The 18,847-nt window shown below is 40.9% G+C and overlaps 1 protein-coding gene across 2 annotated transcripts in view; it reads left to right on the top strand.

Moving 5' to 3' along the window:
• The first annotated feature begins 925 nt into the window (after positions 1 to 925).
• Positions 926 to 18,847, top strand: part of LOC109889079 (zinc transporter 7) — a 27,108-nt gene continuing 9,186 nt past the window's right edge. Inside the window, exons 1-8 of one of the 2 annotated variants that reach the window (XM_020480250.2) lie at positions 926 to 1,105; positions 1,649 to 1,750; positions 2,189 to 2,302; positions 5,459 to 5,546; positions 5,733 to 5,865; positions 12,430 to 12,621; positions 13,824 to 13,871; positions 14,931 to 15,066. In XM_020480250.2, coding sequence (XP_020335839.1) covers positions 1,026 to 1,105; positions 1,649 to 1,750; positions 2,189 to 2,302; positions 5,459 to 5,546; positions 5,733 to 5,865; positions 12,430 to 12,621; positions 13,824 to 13,871; positions 14,931 to 15,066 — 893 coding nt within the window. In that variant the 5' untranslated portion in view covers positions 926 to 1,025. The remainder of the gene's footprint in view (positions 1,106 to 1,648; positions 1,751 to 2,188; positions 2,303 to 5,458; positions 5,547 to 5,732; positions 5,866 to 12,429; positions 12,622 to 13,823; positions 13,872 to 14,930; positions 15,067 to 18,847) is intronic. The other variant, XM_020480251.2, reaches the window with a different exon arrangement.

The raw sequence follows: 18,847 nt of genomic DNA, 5'->3' as shown, positions 1-18,847 counted from the left end.
TACTCAACAGCCTAAACAGCAATGTAGATTTCATGCCATCACCAGCAATGCTTATCCAGAGCTTGGGGGGTATCTAGTGGTCAAAAAGATAAATACATTGGCAGATTCTTCATATTGCATGTTGTACCTTTCTTTTAGCAAACTCGGCTTAAAGTTTAACAAAATTGCTTTACATCATTGAGGGCTTAATTTCAATACATTTCTGATAAAAGTTGACAAGTTTTCTATGAAAAAATATATAGGGTAGCCTATGTTTTTCCTATAATGGAAAACTGAATTTTGGCAACCTTAATACTAGATTGTTAGATGAGGAACTCAAACTTTGTTCCATTTTAGACTTTATTTGGGAAATGTGAATTATAAGCTTCCATGAGCATGTTTTTCATTCAAATGAAAATAAATATATTATTTTGTTGAATGAATCAGAAATTAATCTGCGACACAGGATAAACATTTGTAATGACTTTTTGTAATGACATTGTATTTGTAAGCACTATTGTGCAATCAAGGTAATGTAGCCTACTCAGGGTGAAGAACTGTAGGCTGAATTGATCTGAGACAGTATCTGATGTGATGGTGAAAGTGTTGTATTAAAAAAAAGTTGTTTCTTTTTTTACCCCTTTTTCTCCCAAATTTCGTGGTATCCAATTGGTAGTTACAGTCTTGTCCCATCACTGCAACTGAAATGATATGATGGGTAGTAGCATAGCCTTCTATTACGATTAAGGATTCTGGGTAGCAGTAGTATCTTATGGGGAACAGAACCCCCGAATGTAGGATAGCCAACTGTATCCATACACCAACATATCATTGGCTTTATTTTAGTTATGTCTCAAAACCTATCCACCTTATTATTCTATTTAACCTGTGCCATACTCGCTTTAGGTTTATAGTAAAATATGTTTGGCAGCGCGAGCGCCCTCTATTGACCGGATGCATGTCTCATCTCCTGCTTGAAGGAGCTGAGTTGGTGGTTGCAGCACAAACCAACAGTCGCTACCTAGCCACAGTCTGGGACTGCTAAAATGTTACCATTATCTATAAAAGACGACGAGTACAAGCCAGCCAAATTCAACCTCCTTGCCAAGATTTCAGGATGGTTCAGGTAAGTTCTGTCTTTATGTTTTATTTAGCTCTTTTGAATCTATGCTAATTCAGATATCTGAAAATGCCAAAATCTGATGCTTCTTGAAACATAATGGATTCATTAGCTAGCTACTTTACAATCTATATTGGTTGACCAGAGAGATATTGTTGTCAGCTAACGTTACATAGACCTATTTATAGGGGACATTAGCTGGCTAGCTAACTTAGCTTCAGATCCCGGAATGGATGTCCTAACTAGCCAACACAGCTGGAAGTTAGCTAACGTTAACGTTACTTCCGACTTACTTAGCTATCTAGTAGTAGCTATCTAACCTAGGGCGGTTGTATAATATTCAATATTTATATTCGCTCAAAATGCTTTACAGCTAAATGAATGTAATATTTGCTATAGCTAACGTTACTTCTCATTCATAAACTGCCAAACAAAAGCAATACGCTTGACTGTTGTGATTAGCGCAGGGCTAGCTTGTTTTATAACTCGCGCTAGCTTGCGGCTTTCATCAGCTGGGATTCTAACTCAGTGCAATTTCTTATTTTCCAGATCAATCCTATCTGATACAACATCACGCAATTTGTTTTTCTTTCTCTGTCTGAATCTGTCCTTTGCTTTTGTGGAATTATCGTACGGCATATGGAGTAACAGGTAAGTTCTGACCGTATATAAATCGAAAAACACGCAACTCTTATTTCAGGATGTGCCACGTATGTCTAAGCATTGTGCCATAAACCGTTGCTTGCACTGCCCCTATCAGTGGGAATGCACCACAAACTATATATATTTGAGCTACTTTGATAATTGTTATTCCCCAATGTGTATTAAAATGTATATTCAGCTTGACGTCTGTACATTAATTTCTGCTAGGACATCCTCTCTGCAACGTGTTCAAATTACCTGGAACCAGCTGATTATCTGTCTGGTCTCCCAGGCTAGTATTCAAATGTCACTATCATAAAATGTAATGTCTTCCCATAGACAAGTAATGAGCTAGCTAGAACTAATATATGCAAGAATAAATATGTTATTGTTTTATCAGCCATTACTTAGTCATTCCTAAAAGTACTGTTTTTCTTTTGCTCTCAGTTTAGGCTTGATATCAGATTCCTTTCACATGTTCTTCGACTGCACTGCGCTTTTAGCCGGACTTGCAGCCTCAGTGATCTCCAGGTGGAGGTCAAATGACTCTTTCTCATATGGGTACGTATGCAATCAATGTAGACCAGGGGTTTCAAACATAGGTGGGTGGTTTGATCTTTTGTTATAGCAGTATCGAAAGGAGTTTGTAAGATGTTTTAATTGAGGTACACCGAGCACTCACGTACCTGTCTCCCGTGTTTTCAGTGTTGCTCCTAGAGGATTTTCCACCACGTACCAACAGACTACACTGTCGTACGGCTCCAGAAGTGTCTTTAAACCGGCATCATATTAACCAAGTTGACTAATAAAACCAAGATTATTTCTTGACAACAAGGTTCTTGCGTGGTACTCTTTAGATGCCAAGGGAAACCCCAACAGAAGGTTCCACAAAAGAGGAGTACTCACGTTTGACTCCCCTCCAGAGAGCTGATTCTGAAGCTGCTTTCAACCAACACGGTGAAAATCCTTAGCATCCCATCCTCGTCGCTATTATGTAAAGGATATTTTCAGGTGAATAAAAAAGAAGCGCTATTGTTGATAAGTTGCAACAGGAAGACATCTCCAGAACAGAAGTAGAGAAAATGTCTAACAGGCCTCTTGGCAACGCCCTTTATATTCTAATCGGACAGTACCAAATGTTCTCTAAACATAAGCCCGAGAGGCTTGTATGAAGTCAAAACAAAAGGCGGTGACTATGCCACCTGCTACAGAATCAGTGTTTATAATGTCATCAATACTAAATTCAGCAAAAAATGAAGCGTCCCTTTTTCAGTACCCTGTCTTTCAAAGATAATTTGTAAAAATCCAAATAATTCAGAGATCTTCATTGTAAAGGGTTTAAACACGGTTTGCCATGCTTGTTCATTTAACCATAAACAATTAATGAACATGCACCTGTGGAACGGTCGTTAAGGCACTAACAGCTTACAGACAGTAGGCAATTAAGGTCACAGTTATGAAAACTTAGGACACTAAAGAGGCCTTTCTACTGATACTGAAAACACCAAAAGAAAGATGCCCAGGGTCCCTGCTCATCTGCGTGAACGTGCCTTAGGCATGCTGCAAGGAGGCATGAGGACTGCAGATGTCAGGATGGCAACAACAACTGCCTGAGTTACACCAGGAACGCACTATCCCTCCATCTGCTCAGACTGTCTGCAATAGGCAGAACTGAGGGCTTGTAGGCCTGTTGTTAGGCAGGTCCTCACCAGACATCACCGGCAACAACGTCGCCTATGGGCACAAACCCACCGTCTCTGGACTAGGCAGGACTGGCAAAAAATGCTCTTCACTGACGAGTCACAGTTTTGTCTCACCAAGGGTGATTGTCGCATTCGTGTTTATCGTCGAAGGAATGAGCATTTAACCTAGGCCTGTACTCTGGAGCGGGGTCGTTTTGGAGGTGGAGGGTCCGCCATGGTATGGGACCGTGTGTCGGCCTGAGCTTGTCATTGCAGGCAATCTCAACGCTGTCTTCCCTCATGTGGTACCCTTCCTGCAGGCTCATCCTGACATGACCCTTCAGGATGACAATGCCACCAGCCATACTGCTTCTGTGTGTGATTTCCTGCAAGACAGGAATGTCAGTGTTCTGCTATGGTCAGCGAAGAGCCTGGATCTCAATCCCATTGAGCACGTCTGGGACCTGTTGGATCGGAGGGTGAGGGCTAGCGCCATTCCCTCCAGTAATGTCTGTGAACTTGCAGGTGCCTTGGTGGAGGAGTTAGGTAACATCTCACAGCAAGAACTGGCAAATCTGGTGCAGTCCATGAGGATGAGATGCACTGCAGTACTTAATGCAGTTGGTGGCCACACTAGATACTGAATGACTTTTGATTTTGCCCCCCCCCCCCCTTGTTCAGGGACACATTATTCAATTTCTGTTGGTCACATGTCTGTGGAACTTGTTCAGTTTATGTCTCAGTGGTGAATCTTATGTTCATACAAATATTTACACGTTAAGTTTGCTGAAAATAAACGCAGTTGACAGTGAGAGGACGTTTTTTTTCTCAGTTTATAATAATTAGTGTGTCCTCAGTACTTGTTCCTTCAGTAGCTCTGATGTCAATCACTATCAGATGATACGAGAACAACCTATAACATTCAAGTATCAAGTCTCGTGAACATCAACCCCTACACATCAGTGTCACAAACAGAACTCTGGAAATCATGTGTGTTGAAGGAAGGGAAAACGTATAAATGTCAAGCATTGTGTTAATTACTCTTAACTAAATATTAACTTTATTCATCTTAAATATTCCCATTACAAATAAATATAAAAAAATTTAGAGCGGCTGTCCAGACCTCAACTAAGACTGTATGCGGTCCGTGGGGCAAATTGAGCTTTACACCCCTGATGTAGAGTGCTAGCAAAGAGTGAAGCTACAAAGGTTACGTTGTCTCAAACTAATAAGGTGTCTGCACATGTTTACATTGAAGTTTGTGACGTCTCCATTTTCCAAGCATATACGGATACATTATTTGTGATCTTATGCCTTTATTGATATCCAGGGTTTCCAATCCTTCTAGTGGTTTCCAATCCTTCTAGTGAGCACTAAAACTTTCTGTGACAGAATGTGCACCTTCACTTAGGGCTGGTGCGGTAAATGTATAATCGTGTAACCGACGATTATGGATGAAGACTGTGATGAAAATAAGTCATAACCATTTTATTTTTTGTGAACTTAATTTTTAAGTCGATAAACTCTACCCAAAAGTAGTCAAGTAAAAGTAAGCCTGGTTCACATAACAGCTGTTATAAAGCGAGAGGAGCGGAGACAAAGTTTTAGAATTTTGTGTTGTGGAACAAACGGCTGACTGAAGACTGCTGAATTCGGAAGTTTCAATTTCCATGGGCACATGGACTCTACAACGTGATGAAACTTCATTGCTCCTTGTTGCAAACTATTACAAACTATTATCATGAAATGCATTCACTCAATGGCTTACCAAAACAGGGCACACTGTGACAGTTAGGAGGAGAGGAGCAATGTGCTCCAGCGACTATAACGGTGGTCGTTTGACTGACAAATAAGACATGTAAAATTCCATGACTGTCACAGCCCTACCTTCAGTACACATTTCGATGTGTGTATTGCTACTCATGTAACAAAGGTGGTGCAGTTGTTTTAAATCCCATTGGTATTTGGATAGGTGATTAGCCTTTTATTGTTTACCTGTGTGTATTGTTTTTCTAATTCTTATCTCTTTTTCCAGGTATGTGAGGGCAGAGGTGTTGGCAGGGTTTGTGAATGGCCTGTTCCTCATCTTCACTGCCTTCTTCATTTTCTCAGAAGGTGTAGAGGTATGTCACAAGTTATTTTCATGATATCACATAATGAAACCAGGTTGATGGGCCATGTGTTTGGACAATTATTTTTTTGGACTGAAATTGACAATTGTATCTACCTTTTTTTAAATTTAAGATGATCCATTCTGAATAATGTTTTTTTAATGTTTGACTGGTCTTGTCTCCTGCTGCTCCTGACAGAGGGCTTTGGAGCCGCCACACGTGAATCACGATCGCCTGCTACCTGTGTCCGTCGCTGGACTGCTGGTTAACCTGGTTGGCATCTTTGTGTTCCAGCACGGGGGCCACGGCCACTCTCACGGCGGGGATGAAGGTAGGACCAGGACATCTCTCTCCAGTGTCACTTTGCACCTCCATATCACTACACGATCCCCTAATCATCACACTCTTCCAAGTGGTCAGTCCTTTCCTGATCATTTCTCTCTTCAAAGTTCCTGTACTTCCTCCTTGTGCTTCTATGCTAGGTCTAAATGCATATAGTATTGGTTGGAGCCATGAGGTGGTTTGCCTTATCACTTTTTCTCCTAAGGTTCCTTTACTTGCCTGTCCCCCAAGTTGTTCACTCATCCTTCCCAGGCTCACATTTGGCTTTCTCTCTACTCTTTCTTTCCCAAGTATCTCTCTTTCCCAAATCCCTCTGCTCTCTGCCTAACCCCTGTCCACTCTGAAGTCACCAGTCCCTGTACCCTTTTCAAACACACTAATATTAGCTCATATAATGTATGAAGGAAAGCTAGTTTTGTCGGGAAACTAGTCAGACAACATGCACATGACTTGAAGCTGAGCTTCACATGCAATTAGAGTTTAGAAACACCCCTCTTATGGACGTCAAACTTTCAGCCTGCTGCACAGACACTGAAGGCTCTAGTCTAGAGCGCCTGGTAAATTGTGTTCGAGAGCATTTTTTAAAATCTAAATGAGTGAGAAATAGATGTCGTTGTTGCAATAGTTTGTGAGTTGACATGTTAAATTATTTTGCCATATTAAATTATGTTAATTTCGCTAATGTGGACAGTTTGCTACTACTACCTTACACAATGTTGCATTTTCACCCCATAAAATTGTGGAATTACCCGTTTTACCTCAGATTGGTAATGTTAGTATAAAAGTTTAGTCATCACGATGACATAAGATTGATTGCTTTAAACAGATCAATATCTTTGGTTTTGTGCCATTAATTTTAGCACTCGCGCTGGGATGCTCAGGACTTAAATCTTGTTAATGAAATCACACGAATAGTTAAGTTTCTAGCCACAGAACAATACATGGATTTGACTGTCAAATCATCACTTACATAGCAGTCAACCATTGTCAGTGTTGGTATTCTATGCCTTGTTGTGATTCTTTTAAGTTAACTAACAAAACAATTGTATGTTCTGTTTTCCATGATGGCAGCCTCCCAAAATAAACATCCGACATTCCAAAATATACATAAGCCTTTTACAAGTTCCATCTAACCAGCCATGTATAGGTTACTCAAAGTTTCCCTGTGGCCTTTGAATAGTGTTCGTTCAAACCGCGCTACACCACAAACGTTCTATTGATTTCATTGTGATATTAATGGAAATGATTAACAAAGGTGTTGCGTTACACTTACCGTGTTGCGACCCACATGAAACAAAATGCAACACTTCAGAATGTCTTCTACAGTAGGTGTGGTTTTTGAGCTGTTTTAGTTTTAACAGGACGTGCAACCTCTTGCGCAATTGATTTCAACGTGATATCGATATGAGTAATTGACAAATAAGTGTTGCATTTCTCTTTCTGTTTTGTTGACCCCCAAATTCAAATGCATCACTCCAAAATGTAGCCGACGGTCTTCTGCAGGTTCTCTAGCCAGTGATTAAAAGAAATCTCCAATTTCCATTTTTAGTTTTTTTTAGTTACTTTGAACAGCATGGAATCTAATTTCGATAGCGGTGATTTGTTGCCACTTGTCAAAACAAACAGTGTTTGGTGCGTGTGCAGTTTAAGGTGCTTGTTTAAAAAAATGCAAGTGATATGATTGCTATTGTTGCACATGTGGAAGTTGGAAGTTTACATACACCTTAGCCAAATACATTTAAACTCAGTTTTTCACAATTCCTGACATTTAATCCTAGTAAGAATTCCTGTCTTAGGTCAGTTTGGATCACTACTTTTTTTTAAATGTGAAACATCAGAATAATAGTAGAGAATGATTGATTTATTTCAGCCTTTATTTCTTTCATCACATTCCCAGTGGGTCAGAAGTTTACATACACTAAATTAGTATTTGGTAGCATTGCCTTTAAATTTAACTTTGGTCAAATGTTTCGGGTAGCATTCCACAAGCTTCCCACAATAAGTTGGATGAATTTTGGGCCATTCCTCCTGACAGAGCTGGTGTAACGGAGTCAGGTTTGTAGGCCTCTTTGCTCGCACACACTTTGTCAGTTCTGCCCACAAATATTCTATAGGATTGAGGTCGGGGCTTTGTGATGGCCACTCCAATACCTTGACTTTGTTGTCCTTGAGCCATTTTGCCACAACTTTGGAAGTACAGTGGGGGGGAAAGTATTTAGTCAGCCACCAATTGTGCATGTTCTCCCACTTAAAAATGAGGGAGGCCTGTAATTTTCATCATAGCTACACTTCAACTATAACAGACAAAATTATGGAAAAAAATCCAGAAAATCACATTGTAGGATTTTTAATGAATTTATTTGCAAATTATGGTGGAAAATAAGTATTTGGTCACCTACAAACAAGCAAGATTTCTGGCTCTCACAGACCTGTAACTTCTTCTTTAAGAGACTCCTCTGTCCTCCACTCGTTACCTGCATTAATGGCACCTGTTTGAACTTGTTATCAGTATAAAAGACACCTGTCCACAACCTCAAACAGTCACACTCCAAACTCCACTATGGCCAAGACCAAAGAGCTGTCAAAGGACACCCGAAACAAAATTGTAGACCTGCACCATCCTGGGAAGACTGAATCTGCAATAGGTAAGCAGCTTGGTTTGAAGAAATCAACAGTGGGAGCAATTATTAGGAAATGGAAGACATACAAGACCACTGATAATCTCCCCCGATCTGGGGCTCCACGCAAGATCTCACCCCGTGGGGTAAAAATGATCACAAGAACGGTGAGCAAAAATCCCAGAACCACACGGGGGGACCTAGTGAATGACCTGCAGAGAGCTGGGACCAAAGTAACAAAGCCTACCATCAGTAACACACTACGCCGCCAGGGACTCAAATCCTGCAGTGCCAGGTGTCCCCCTGCTTAAGCCAGTACATGTCCAGTCCCGTCTGAAGTTTGCTAGAGAGCATTTGGATGATCCAGAAGAAGATTGGGAGAATGTCATATGGTCAGATGAAACCAAAATATAACTTTTTGGTAAACTCAACTCGTTGTGTTTGGAGGACAAAGAATAATGAGTTGCATCCAAAGAACACCATACCTACTGTGAAGCATGGGGGTGGAAACATCATGCTTTGGGGCTGTTTTTCTGCAAAGGGACCAGGACGACTGATCCGTGTAAAGGAAAGAATGAATGGGGCCATGTATCGTGAGATTTTGAGTGAAAAACCTCCTTCCATCAGCAAGGGCATTGAAGATGAAACGTGGCTGGGTCTTTCAGCATGACAATGATCCCAAACACACCGCCCGGGCAACGAAGGAGTGGCTTCGTAAGAAGCATTTCAAGGTCCTGGAGTGGCCTAGCCAGTCTCCAGATCTCAACCCCATAGAAAATCTTTGGAGGGAGTTGAAAGTCCGTGTTGCCCAGCAACAGCCCCAAACATCACTGCTCTAGAGGAGATCTGCATGGAGGAATGGGCCAAAATACCAGCAACAGTGTGTGAAAACCTTGCAAAGACTTACAGAAAACGTTTGATCTCTGTCATTGCCAACAAAGGGTATATAACAAAGTATTGAGAAACTTTTATTTACCAAATACTTATTTTCACCCATAATTTGCAAATAAATTCATTAAAAATCCTACAATGTGATTTTCTGGATTTCTTTTTCTAATTTTGTCTGTCATAGTTGAAGTGTACCTATGATGAAAATTACAGGCCTCATCTTTTTAAGTGGGAGAAATTGCACAATTGGTGACTGACTAAATACTTTTTTGGCCCACTGTATGCTTGGGGTCATTGTCCGTTTGGAAGACCCATTTGCGACCAAGAGGTCTAATGTTATTTTTCTGAAGTCTTGGCTGATTTATTTTGATTTTCCCATGATGTCAAGCAAAGGGGCACTGAGTTTGAAGGTATGCCTTGAAATACATCCACAGGTACACCTCCAATTGACTCAAATGATGTCAATTACCCTGTCAGAAGCCTCAAACGCCATGACATAGTTTTCTGGAATATTCCAGGCTGTATGAAGGCATAGTCAACTTAGTGTATGTAAACTTCTGACCACTGGAATTGTGATACAGGGAAATGATCTGTCTGTAAACAATTGTTGATAAAATTACTTGTCATGCACAAAGTAGATGTCCTAACCAACTTGCCAAAACTATAGTCTGTTAACAAGAAATGTGTGGAGTGGATGAAAAACTCCCTCAGTTTGTATGATGGCAATTTTCATATACTCCAGAATGTTATGAAGAGTGATCAGATGAATTGCAATTAATTGCAAAGTCCTTTGCCATGCAAATGAACTGAATCCCCAAAAAACATTTCCACTGCATTTCAGCCCTGCCATAAAAGGACCAGCTGACATCATGTCAGTGATTCTCTTAACCCAGGTTTGAGTGTTGATGAGGACAAGGCTGGAGATCACTCTGTCATGCTGATTGAGTTTGAATAACAGACTGGAACCTTCAAAAGGAGGGTGGTGCTTGGAATCATTGTTCTTCCTCTGTCAACCATGGTTACCTGCAAGGAAACACGTGCCGTCATCATTGCTTTGCACAAAAAGGGCTTCACAGGCAAGGATATTGCTGCCAGTAAGATTGCACCTAAATCAACCATTTATCGTGAGAAAAAGTGTTCAGGGCGCCCAAGAAAGTCCAGCAAGTACCAGGACGGTCTCCTAAAATTAATTCAGCTGCGTGATCGGGGCACCACCAGTACAGAGCTTGCTCAGGAATGGCAGCAGGCAGGTGTGAGTGCATCTACACGCACAGTGAGGCAAAACTTTTGGAGGATGGCCTGGTGTCAAGAAGGGCAGCAAAGAAGCCACTTCTCTCCAGGAAAAACCTCAGGGACAGACTGATATTCTGCAAAGGGTACAGGGATTGGACTGCTGAGGACTGGGGTAAAGTCATTTTCTCTGAATCCCCTTTCCGATTGTTTGGGGCATTCAGAAAAAAGCTTGTCCGGAGAAGACAAGGTGAGCGCTACCATCAGTCCTGTGTCATGCCAACAGTAAAGCATCCGGAGACCATTCATGTGTGGGGTGGGTTCTCAGCCAAGGGAGTGGGCTCACTCACAATTTTGCCAAAGAACACGGCCATGAATAAAAAATGGTACCAACACATCCTCCGAGAGCAACTTCTCCCAACCATCCAGAAACAGTTTGGTGACTAACAATTCCTTTTCCAGCATGATGGAGCACCTTGCCATAAGGCAAAATGGGAACAAAGCATTGATATTTTGGGTCCATGGCCAGGAAACTCCCCAGACCGTAATCCCGTTGAGAACTTGTGGTCAATCGTCAAGAGGCGGGTGGACAAACAAACAACCCACAAACTCCAAGCATTGATTATGCAAGAATGGGCTGCCATCAGGATGTGGCCCAGAAGTTAATTGACAGCATGCCAGGGCGGATTGCAGAGGTGTTGAAAAAGAAGGGTCAACACTGCAAATATTGACTCTTTGCATCAACTTCATGTAATTGTCAGTAAAAGCCTTTGACGCTTATGAAATGCTTGTAGTTATACTTCAATATTCCATAGTAACATCTGACAAAAATATCTAAAGACACTGAAGCAGCAAACTTTGTGGAAATTAATATTTGTGTCATTCTCAACTTTTGTCCACGACTGTAGATATTACAATTTTATATTTTCAATACATCACATTGTTTCTGCATATTGGTTATTGATTTGGACATTTAACCTGATATTTATCTAAATGTCTTGTCAGCAGGAAGCAGCGACAGCATCATTTTCAACTTAAGTTTTAGGAATATAAATGCATCTTTCAACATGACTTTTTGCATCACTGCCTGGTATGGCAACTGCTCGGCCTCCAACCACAGGGCACTACAGAGGGTAGTGTGTACGGCCCAGTACATCACCGGGGCCAAGCTTCCTGCTCTATACCAGGCGGTGTCAGAGGAAGGCCCAAAAAATGGTCAGACTCCAGCCACCCTAGTCATAGACTGTTCTCTCTGCTACCGCACGACAAGCGGTACTGGAGCTCCAGACTTCTTAACAGCTTCTACCCTGAAGCCATAAGACTGCTGAACAGTTCAAATGTTCAAATGAAATGGCTACCCAGACTATTTGCATCGACACCCCCACCCCCACATGTACATATTACCTCGACTAACCGGTGCCCCCCGCACATTGACTCTGTACCAGGACCCCTTGTTTAAACAAATAAATAATTACTTAACCAACAATGCAGTTAAGAAAAATAAGTGTTAAGGGCTTGTAACTAAGCCATAAAAGGTCTACACCTGTTTTCTGCGCATGTGACATGTAATTTGATTTGACATTTACTATAGTATGACTTTTGTCAGGTTAATTAGCTGAACACGTTCCTCAAGCAGGGAGCACCCTGAATAGAAGAGCACCAATGCCAAGTGTATTCTTTCACTTTTATGTTCAATAGAATGTCAACTGATTTATGTTTTCCTTTTGACACAGATGTAGGTGTTTGAGCACAAGAATAAACTGGGCCGCTGACATTTTTTCAGTAATAATGATGATAATCTGTGTCTTCTATCTAAGCAGGTCATGGCCACAGCCACTCTTTGTTCAATGGCAGTACGGGCCACGGACACAGCCATGGGGGGCATGGGCATGAGTCCAAACACGGAGATGGGCACGGGCACAGCCATGGAGATGGGCACAGCCATGGAGATGGACATGGGCACAGCCATGGAGGGCACGGTCACTCCCACGATGACCCCCACTGCCATGGTGAGACCACACCCGGCACAGAAAACAAAATGGCTGTAATGCAGTGTGAGAATTCTCACGCAGTCTCTTGTTCCCGAATTGGTAGTTATTTCAGTTTGTTTCAATGTTTTATTTCCATTTAGGTAAATACACCAAACATTTGAGGAGAGTGAATATGCGGTGTATGAAAATGCAAACACCAGCAACATTTTCCCAAGAATTAGTTGTAGATTCATATTGAAGATACTTTAAATGAGTTTTCTGCTTCTCAATGTGTTGGCATTATTTAGGGATCCAATCCCAAATAAATTCTTGCCCATTCCTTGTTCAAGGTGCAATTTGGGTTGCTACATCCATTTCTGGACTTTTAAATTCATGATTCTTAGAGTGTAACTTGCCTATGAGCTTAGTTCGACTGTCGTACCCCATCAGAAACCCAAACATATGCTTTTTTTACGCCATTGTAAACAAACACTGTAGAGCCTCAAATGGTTAAAGCTATAATTTTGATAGCTATGGATTTACTGACCATCCATGGTGTCTATGAATTTGAGTGGTCACATTTTTCCAGCCCCATACCTCAGCTATTTATCAAATCAGTGGCGGGGTGGCCGCTTTATTGTTTGAACAATCTATTTACCCTTTAAATCTCTAACACACTGAATTAGTGCCCTCTAGCTGAAAATGACTCTTTGCCTATAACGCTAGGTGGCGCTATTACCACATTGCTGATACCTTCCAAATCCTGTCAGCTCTACAAGCGGGACTCAAAGATGTACTGTTGGGGAAAGGGAGCTGTTTTTTTAAGGCCTGATTTGTTCAGTATGTGCAATCGACTGTTCACTCACTGTTGTCTAACACTTTTACCACAATTCAGTCTTTGCTAGCACTACACGGTTTGACATGTGAGCTGGCACTTTGTATGTGGCAGCACTTCACTCACCTTTTCAGTCACGGTCCTGTATGGTTTAGTTGGTAGAGCATGGCGCTTGCACTGCCAGGGTTATGGGTTCGATTCCCAGGGCCGGCCACCCACCCATACATACGTTTGGATAAAAGCGTCTGCCAAATGACAGTTGTTATTATATATTGTGTCCCAGCAGAAGTCTCGCTGAACCTATGCAGGCAGTTGAAATGCTGTTGGGAATCCAATTTGTTGTTTGCCATGTTTTCTATAGTTAATACTAATTGTCTGCTGTATTTAATGTATTTATTTATTCCAGATGAACTGCACACACCAGGCAAGGGCTCCAGCAAACAGATTTTGCAAGGTACTGAACATTTAAATGACTTAGCTAATTTGATGCACAGCATAATCCAGCTATTGACTCATTTGTTCACCTACTGTATGTACGCTCCGCACAACGTTTAATTTTTATTTTAAAATATTTGCTTACGCCACCATCCGTCACCTCCGTAATGGCCGATTTAATGTGTGTGAGATTGTAGTCATGAATTTTCATCCAGTTCAAGATAATAAAACAAAATATATTGTCTCCTGTACAATGCAGTGCTAGATTGGTCTTCAGAAAAATGCCCAAATCAAAGTTATAGGCACAGTAGCAATTTATAATTTGTGGTTGAAGTGCCCTTTAAACACCGGGAAAATGTTTTGAGGCACAAAAAAAATGGTGTATCTATTAATATAATTTCACTGTCTTAGCCTGTAAACCGTTTTTATTCTCCACACCGACTAGGTGCAGTGAAATGTGTAGTAGTAATAGTACAGCGGCCCCAGAGCAAATTAGGGTTAAGTGCCTTGCTCAAGGGCACATCAACAGATTTCTTTACCTTGTCGGCGCAGGTATTCCAACCTTTCGGTTGCTGGCCCAATGCTCTAACCGCTAGGCTACCTGCCGCCTATATCTCAACTTCTGTAGTTTCAATCGACGTGGATATGAAAGGACTAAACAAAGTCTGTTTTGTGGGGAAATTGGCGTTGTATAACCTTTTGACCTTGGGACTGTGGGGGGAAGTTGTAGCTTGCTCTCAAGGAGAGCGGTGCAATGCATAAGCCCATGGGAACAATGTGACATACATGTGACATGTCAGCCCAGAGTCAGCGGAAGTGAGTCCAGTGTCAGAGCTGCGCCTTACATACAGTCCAAATCAACCTGCCCAACTGGGTTAAAAAAAAACTTCAATTGTAACTGATACAGTAGCTTGATTTCCAAAGTACTTATGTGTACTTATGTGTTGAGCATGAATGTTAAAAAGTTTAATGATAATAAAAAATCAAATGTTTTAACTTCTGCCCAGTATTGGTTGTGGGACTTATTTGTAGATAAGGATGATATGAAATACTTATGACGACCAATGTTGTTTTGCAGGGGTGTTTTTACATATCGTAGCAGACACCCTGGGCAGCGTTGGAGTGATCATCTCGGCCATCCTGATGCAGAAGTATGACCTGATGATCGCTGACCCCATCTGCTCCATGTGCATCTCCATTCTGATCGGAGTCAGGTGAGATGACCGTACACAGCAGTAAATTCCCAACAGGTCACACACTCATTTTACAGATATTCCCATAAAAGAGAAAATTAAAGGCCATCGTCAAACTTCTGCCGGAAAGTAGCACATACACATAGAAAGGGTTTTCACCAGTACAGTTTGTAAGCATTATCTTCAGGATGGAACCAGATACTGTAAGTACAGCTCAAACCAGGACATACAGTGCCTTGCGAAAGTATTCGGCCCCCTTGAACTTTGCGACCTTTTGCCACATTTCAGGCTTCAAACATAAAGATAGAAAACTGTATTTTTTTGTGAAGAATCAACAACAAGTGGGACACAATCATGAAGTGGAACGACATTTATTGGATATTTCAAACTTTTTTAACAAATCAAAAACTGAAAAATTGGGCGGCAAAATTAACAACTGATTGGCTCAAATGCATAAATAAATAAATTCCACAAATTAACTTTTAAGAAGGCACACCTGTTAATTGAAATGGATTCCAGGTGACTACCTCATGAAGCTGTTTAGAGAATGCCAAGATTGTGCAAAGATGTCATCAAGGTGAAGGGTGGCTAATTTGAAGAATCTCAAATATAAAATGTATTTTGATTTGTTTGGTTTTTGGTATTTTATTAGGATCCCCATTAGCTGTTGCAAAAGCAGCAGCTACTCTTCCTGGGGTCCACACACAACATAATACAGAACATCATTAGACAAGAACAGCTCAAGGACAAGAACCACATACATTTTTAAAAAGGCACATGTAGCCTACATATCAATGCATACACACAAACTATCTAGGTCAAATAAGGGAGAGGCGTTGTGCCGAGAGGTGTTGCTTTATCTGTTTTTTGAAACCAGGTTTGCTGTTTATTTGAGCAATATGAAATAGAAGTTCCATGCAATAAGGGCTCTATATAATACTGTACGTTTTCTTGAATTTATTCTAGATTTGGGGACAATGAATACACCCCTTGTGGGATAAGTGTGTGTCAGAGCTGTGTGTATGTTGACTATGCAAACAATTTGGGATTTTCAACACAATGTTTCTTATAAAAAGAAGTGATGCAGCCAGTCTCTCCTCAACTCTTAGCCAAGAGAGACTGGCATGCATAGTATTAGTATTAGCCCTCTGATGACAATTAAGAGCAAAGCCACTCTGTTCTGGGCCAGCTGCAGCTTAACTAGGTCCTTCCTTGCAGCACTGGACCACACGACTGGACAATAATCAAGATTAGACAAAACTGTAGCCTGCAGAACTGACTTTTTTGAGTGTGGTGTCAAAAGCAGAGCATCTCTTTATTATGGCTAGACCTTCCCCATCTTTGCAGCCATTGAATCTATGTTTTGACCATGACAGTTTACAATCAAAGGTAACACCAAGTAATTTAGTCTTCTCAACTCCTCAGTGTCCTCAGCCACACTGTTCATTACCAGATTCAGCTGAGGTCTAGCACTTAAGGAATGATTTGTACCAAATACAATGCTCTTAGTTTTAGAGATGTTCAGGACCAGTTTATTACTGGCCACCCATTTCAAAACAGACTGCAACTCTTTGTTAAGGGTTTCAGTGATTTTCATTATCTGTAGTTGCCGATGCGTGTATGGTTGAAACATCCGCATACATGGACACGTGCTTTGTTTAATGCTAGTGGAAGGTCATTGGTAAAAATAGAAAAGAGTAGAGCGCAACCCTGCGGTACACCACACTTTATATGTTTGACATTAGACGCTTCCATTAAAGAAAACCCTTTGAGTTCTATTAGATTGCCATATTGTGGATTCAGAGCGGAGGTTGAACAGACATAGCACTTAAGTTTTTTCAACAACTGTTTGTGGTCAATAATATCAAAGGCTGCACTGAAATCTAACAGTACAGCTCCCATAATCTTCTTATCAATTTCTTTCAACCAATCATCAGTCGTGTCAGTGCAGTACATGTTGAGTGCCCTTCTCTATAAGCATGCTGAAAGTCTGTTGTTAATTTGTTTACAGAGAAATAGCATTGTGTTTGGTCAAACCATTTTTTCCAACAGTTTGCTAAGAGCTGGCAGCAAGCTTATAGGTTTTCTGTTAGAACCAGTAAAGGCCGCTTTACCACTCTTGGGTAGTGGAATTACTTTGACTTCCCTCCAGGCCTGAGGACAAAGACTTTCCTCTTGGCTCAGATTAAAAATGACATATAGGAGTGGCTATAGAGTCAGCTACCGTCCTAAGTAGCTTTCCATCTAAGTTGTCAATGCCAGGAGGTTTGTCATTATTGATCGTTAACAATTTTCCACCTCTCCCACACTAACTTTACAAAATTCAAACTTGCACTTCTTTTCTTCCATTATTATTATTATTATTATTATTATTTTATACATTAATATAATTGCTCACTTTGTTGTGGGCATTTCCTGCCTAAGTTTGCCCACTATGCCAATGAAATAATCATAAAAATAATTGGCAACATCAAATGGTTTTGTGATGAATAAGCCATCTGATTCGAAGAAAGATGTGGAATTTGGCTTTCTGCCCATAATTTCATTTATTTTTTCTGTCATTCTTTATCATTGATCTTGGCTTCATAATAAAGTTTCTTAGTTTTTGTTGAGTTTAGTCACATAATTTCTCAATTTGCATTATTAAGCCAGTCAGATGTACAGCCAGAGTTATTAGCCGCCATTGAGTTATTTCACGATGTCTTCATTATTATTATACAATGTAGAAAATAATTTTAAAAATAAAGAAAAACCATTGAGTAGGTGTCCAACTTTTCACTGGTACTGTATGTTTGTGAGAGAGGACTGTAGTAGGAGGGTCATTGTGGGGGCCTCCCTCCCAGAGGTTTCTCAATTAATTCATTCTCAAATCATCTGTTGACTTGACCTCGAGCCAAATTCCTCCATAGTTCCACAGACAACCTGCCTTATCAGGAATTGAAACTAGAATGTTGCCCTTTTGGCTCTCGCCATAGGACCAGAATATGAACTTTCTGCATTTCCCCTTGTCTCACTCAGTAACTTTCCATAACTCAAATTCCTATCCACCTTTCATTGACACCAACCTATACATTCCTTATACATGTAAAGTAATCAATAAGTTCTAGTATGGAAACATGAGTAAGTATATTTCAACAGTCCTTTAAAAACCTATGTAAAATATTGTGTGCTTTAGCTTGCAAAATAAATCATTTTAAATCTGGATGACAACATAAAACAAGTTTGGTTTCCAGCGTTAGCTTTCCTAAGGAAGTGTAATCTTTTTCCCCCGCTATGACACTAACGAGTATCGCAATGATGGTATTGTCCCGGCCCTAGTCTTTAGTGGTGGATCAGTGTTCACCGTAGACACACTGCTCCTGGTGCTGCAGAACAAGAGGGAATGACAGAAGGCCTGCGTGCATTGTCATGTTTCGCTGCTTCAAACCTATACACAAAGGGTTGGATTCAATCCGTATCGCCGAAGTATTGCGGTAGATCTGCGTTACAGCTCGATTTAAATGCAATGTTCCCTCTTTCGCGGAGACTGCAGTCACAGTAAATGCTGCATATGTCGGCTCAATCGGAAATGACCTTTTACATTTAATGCAGATCTTCAGTGATACAGGTTGAACCCAGCCCTAAAGAATGCCCAGCATTGATTGGAATGCTCTTTGTAGCCTGTATCTGACTTAGGGAGCTGAAGTCAACATGACTTGTGATTACATCAGGTTTAAGCCCAACATAACTTTTTCCTTGATCAACTCGCCATTCCCAACAGAGACAGTGGTAGGTGATGTAGCCCAACTAGTAGTCAGTGTGT

The sequence above is a fragment of the Oncorhynchus kisutch genome, linkage group LG4 (assembly GCF_002021735.2).
Source record: "Oncorhynchus kisutch isolate 150728-3 linkage group LG4, Okis_V2, whole genome shotgun sequence".
Lineage (NCBI taxonomy): Eukaryota > Metazoa > Chordata > Actinopteri > Salmoniformes > Salmonidae > Oncorhynchus > Oncorhynchus kisutch.
This window is presented reverse-complemented; position numbering and strand designations above follow the sequence as displayed.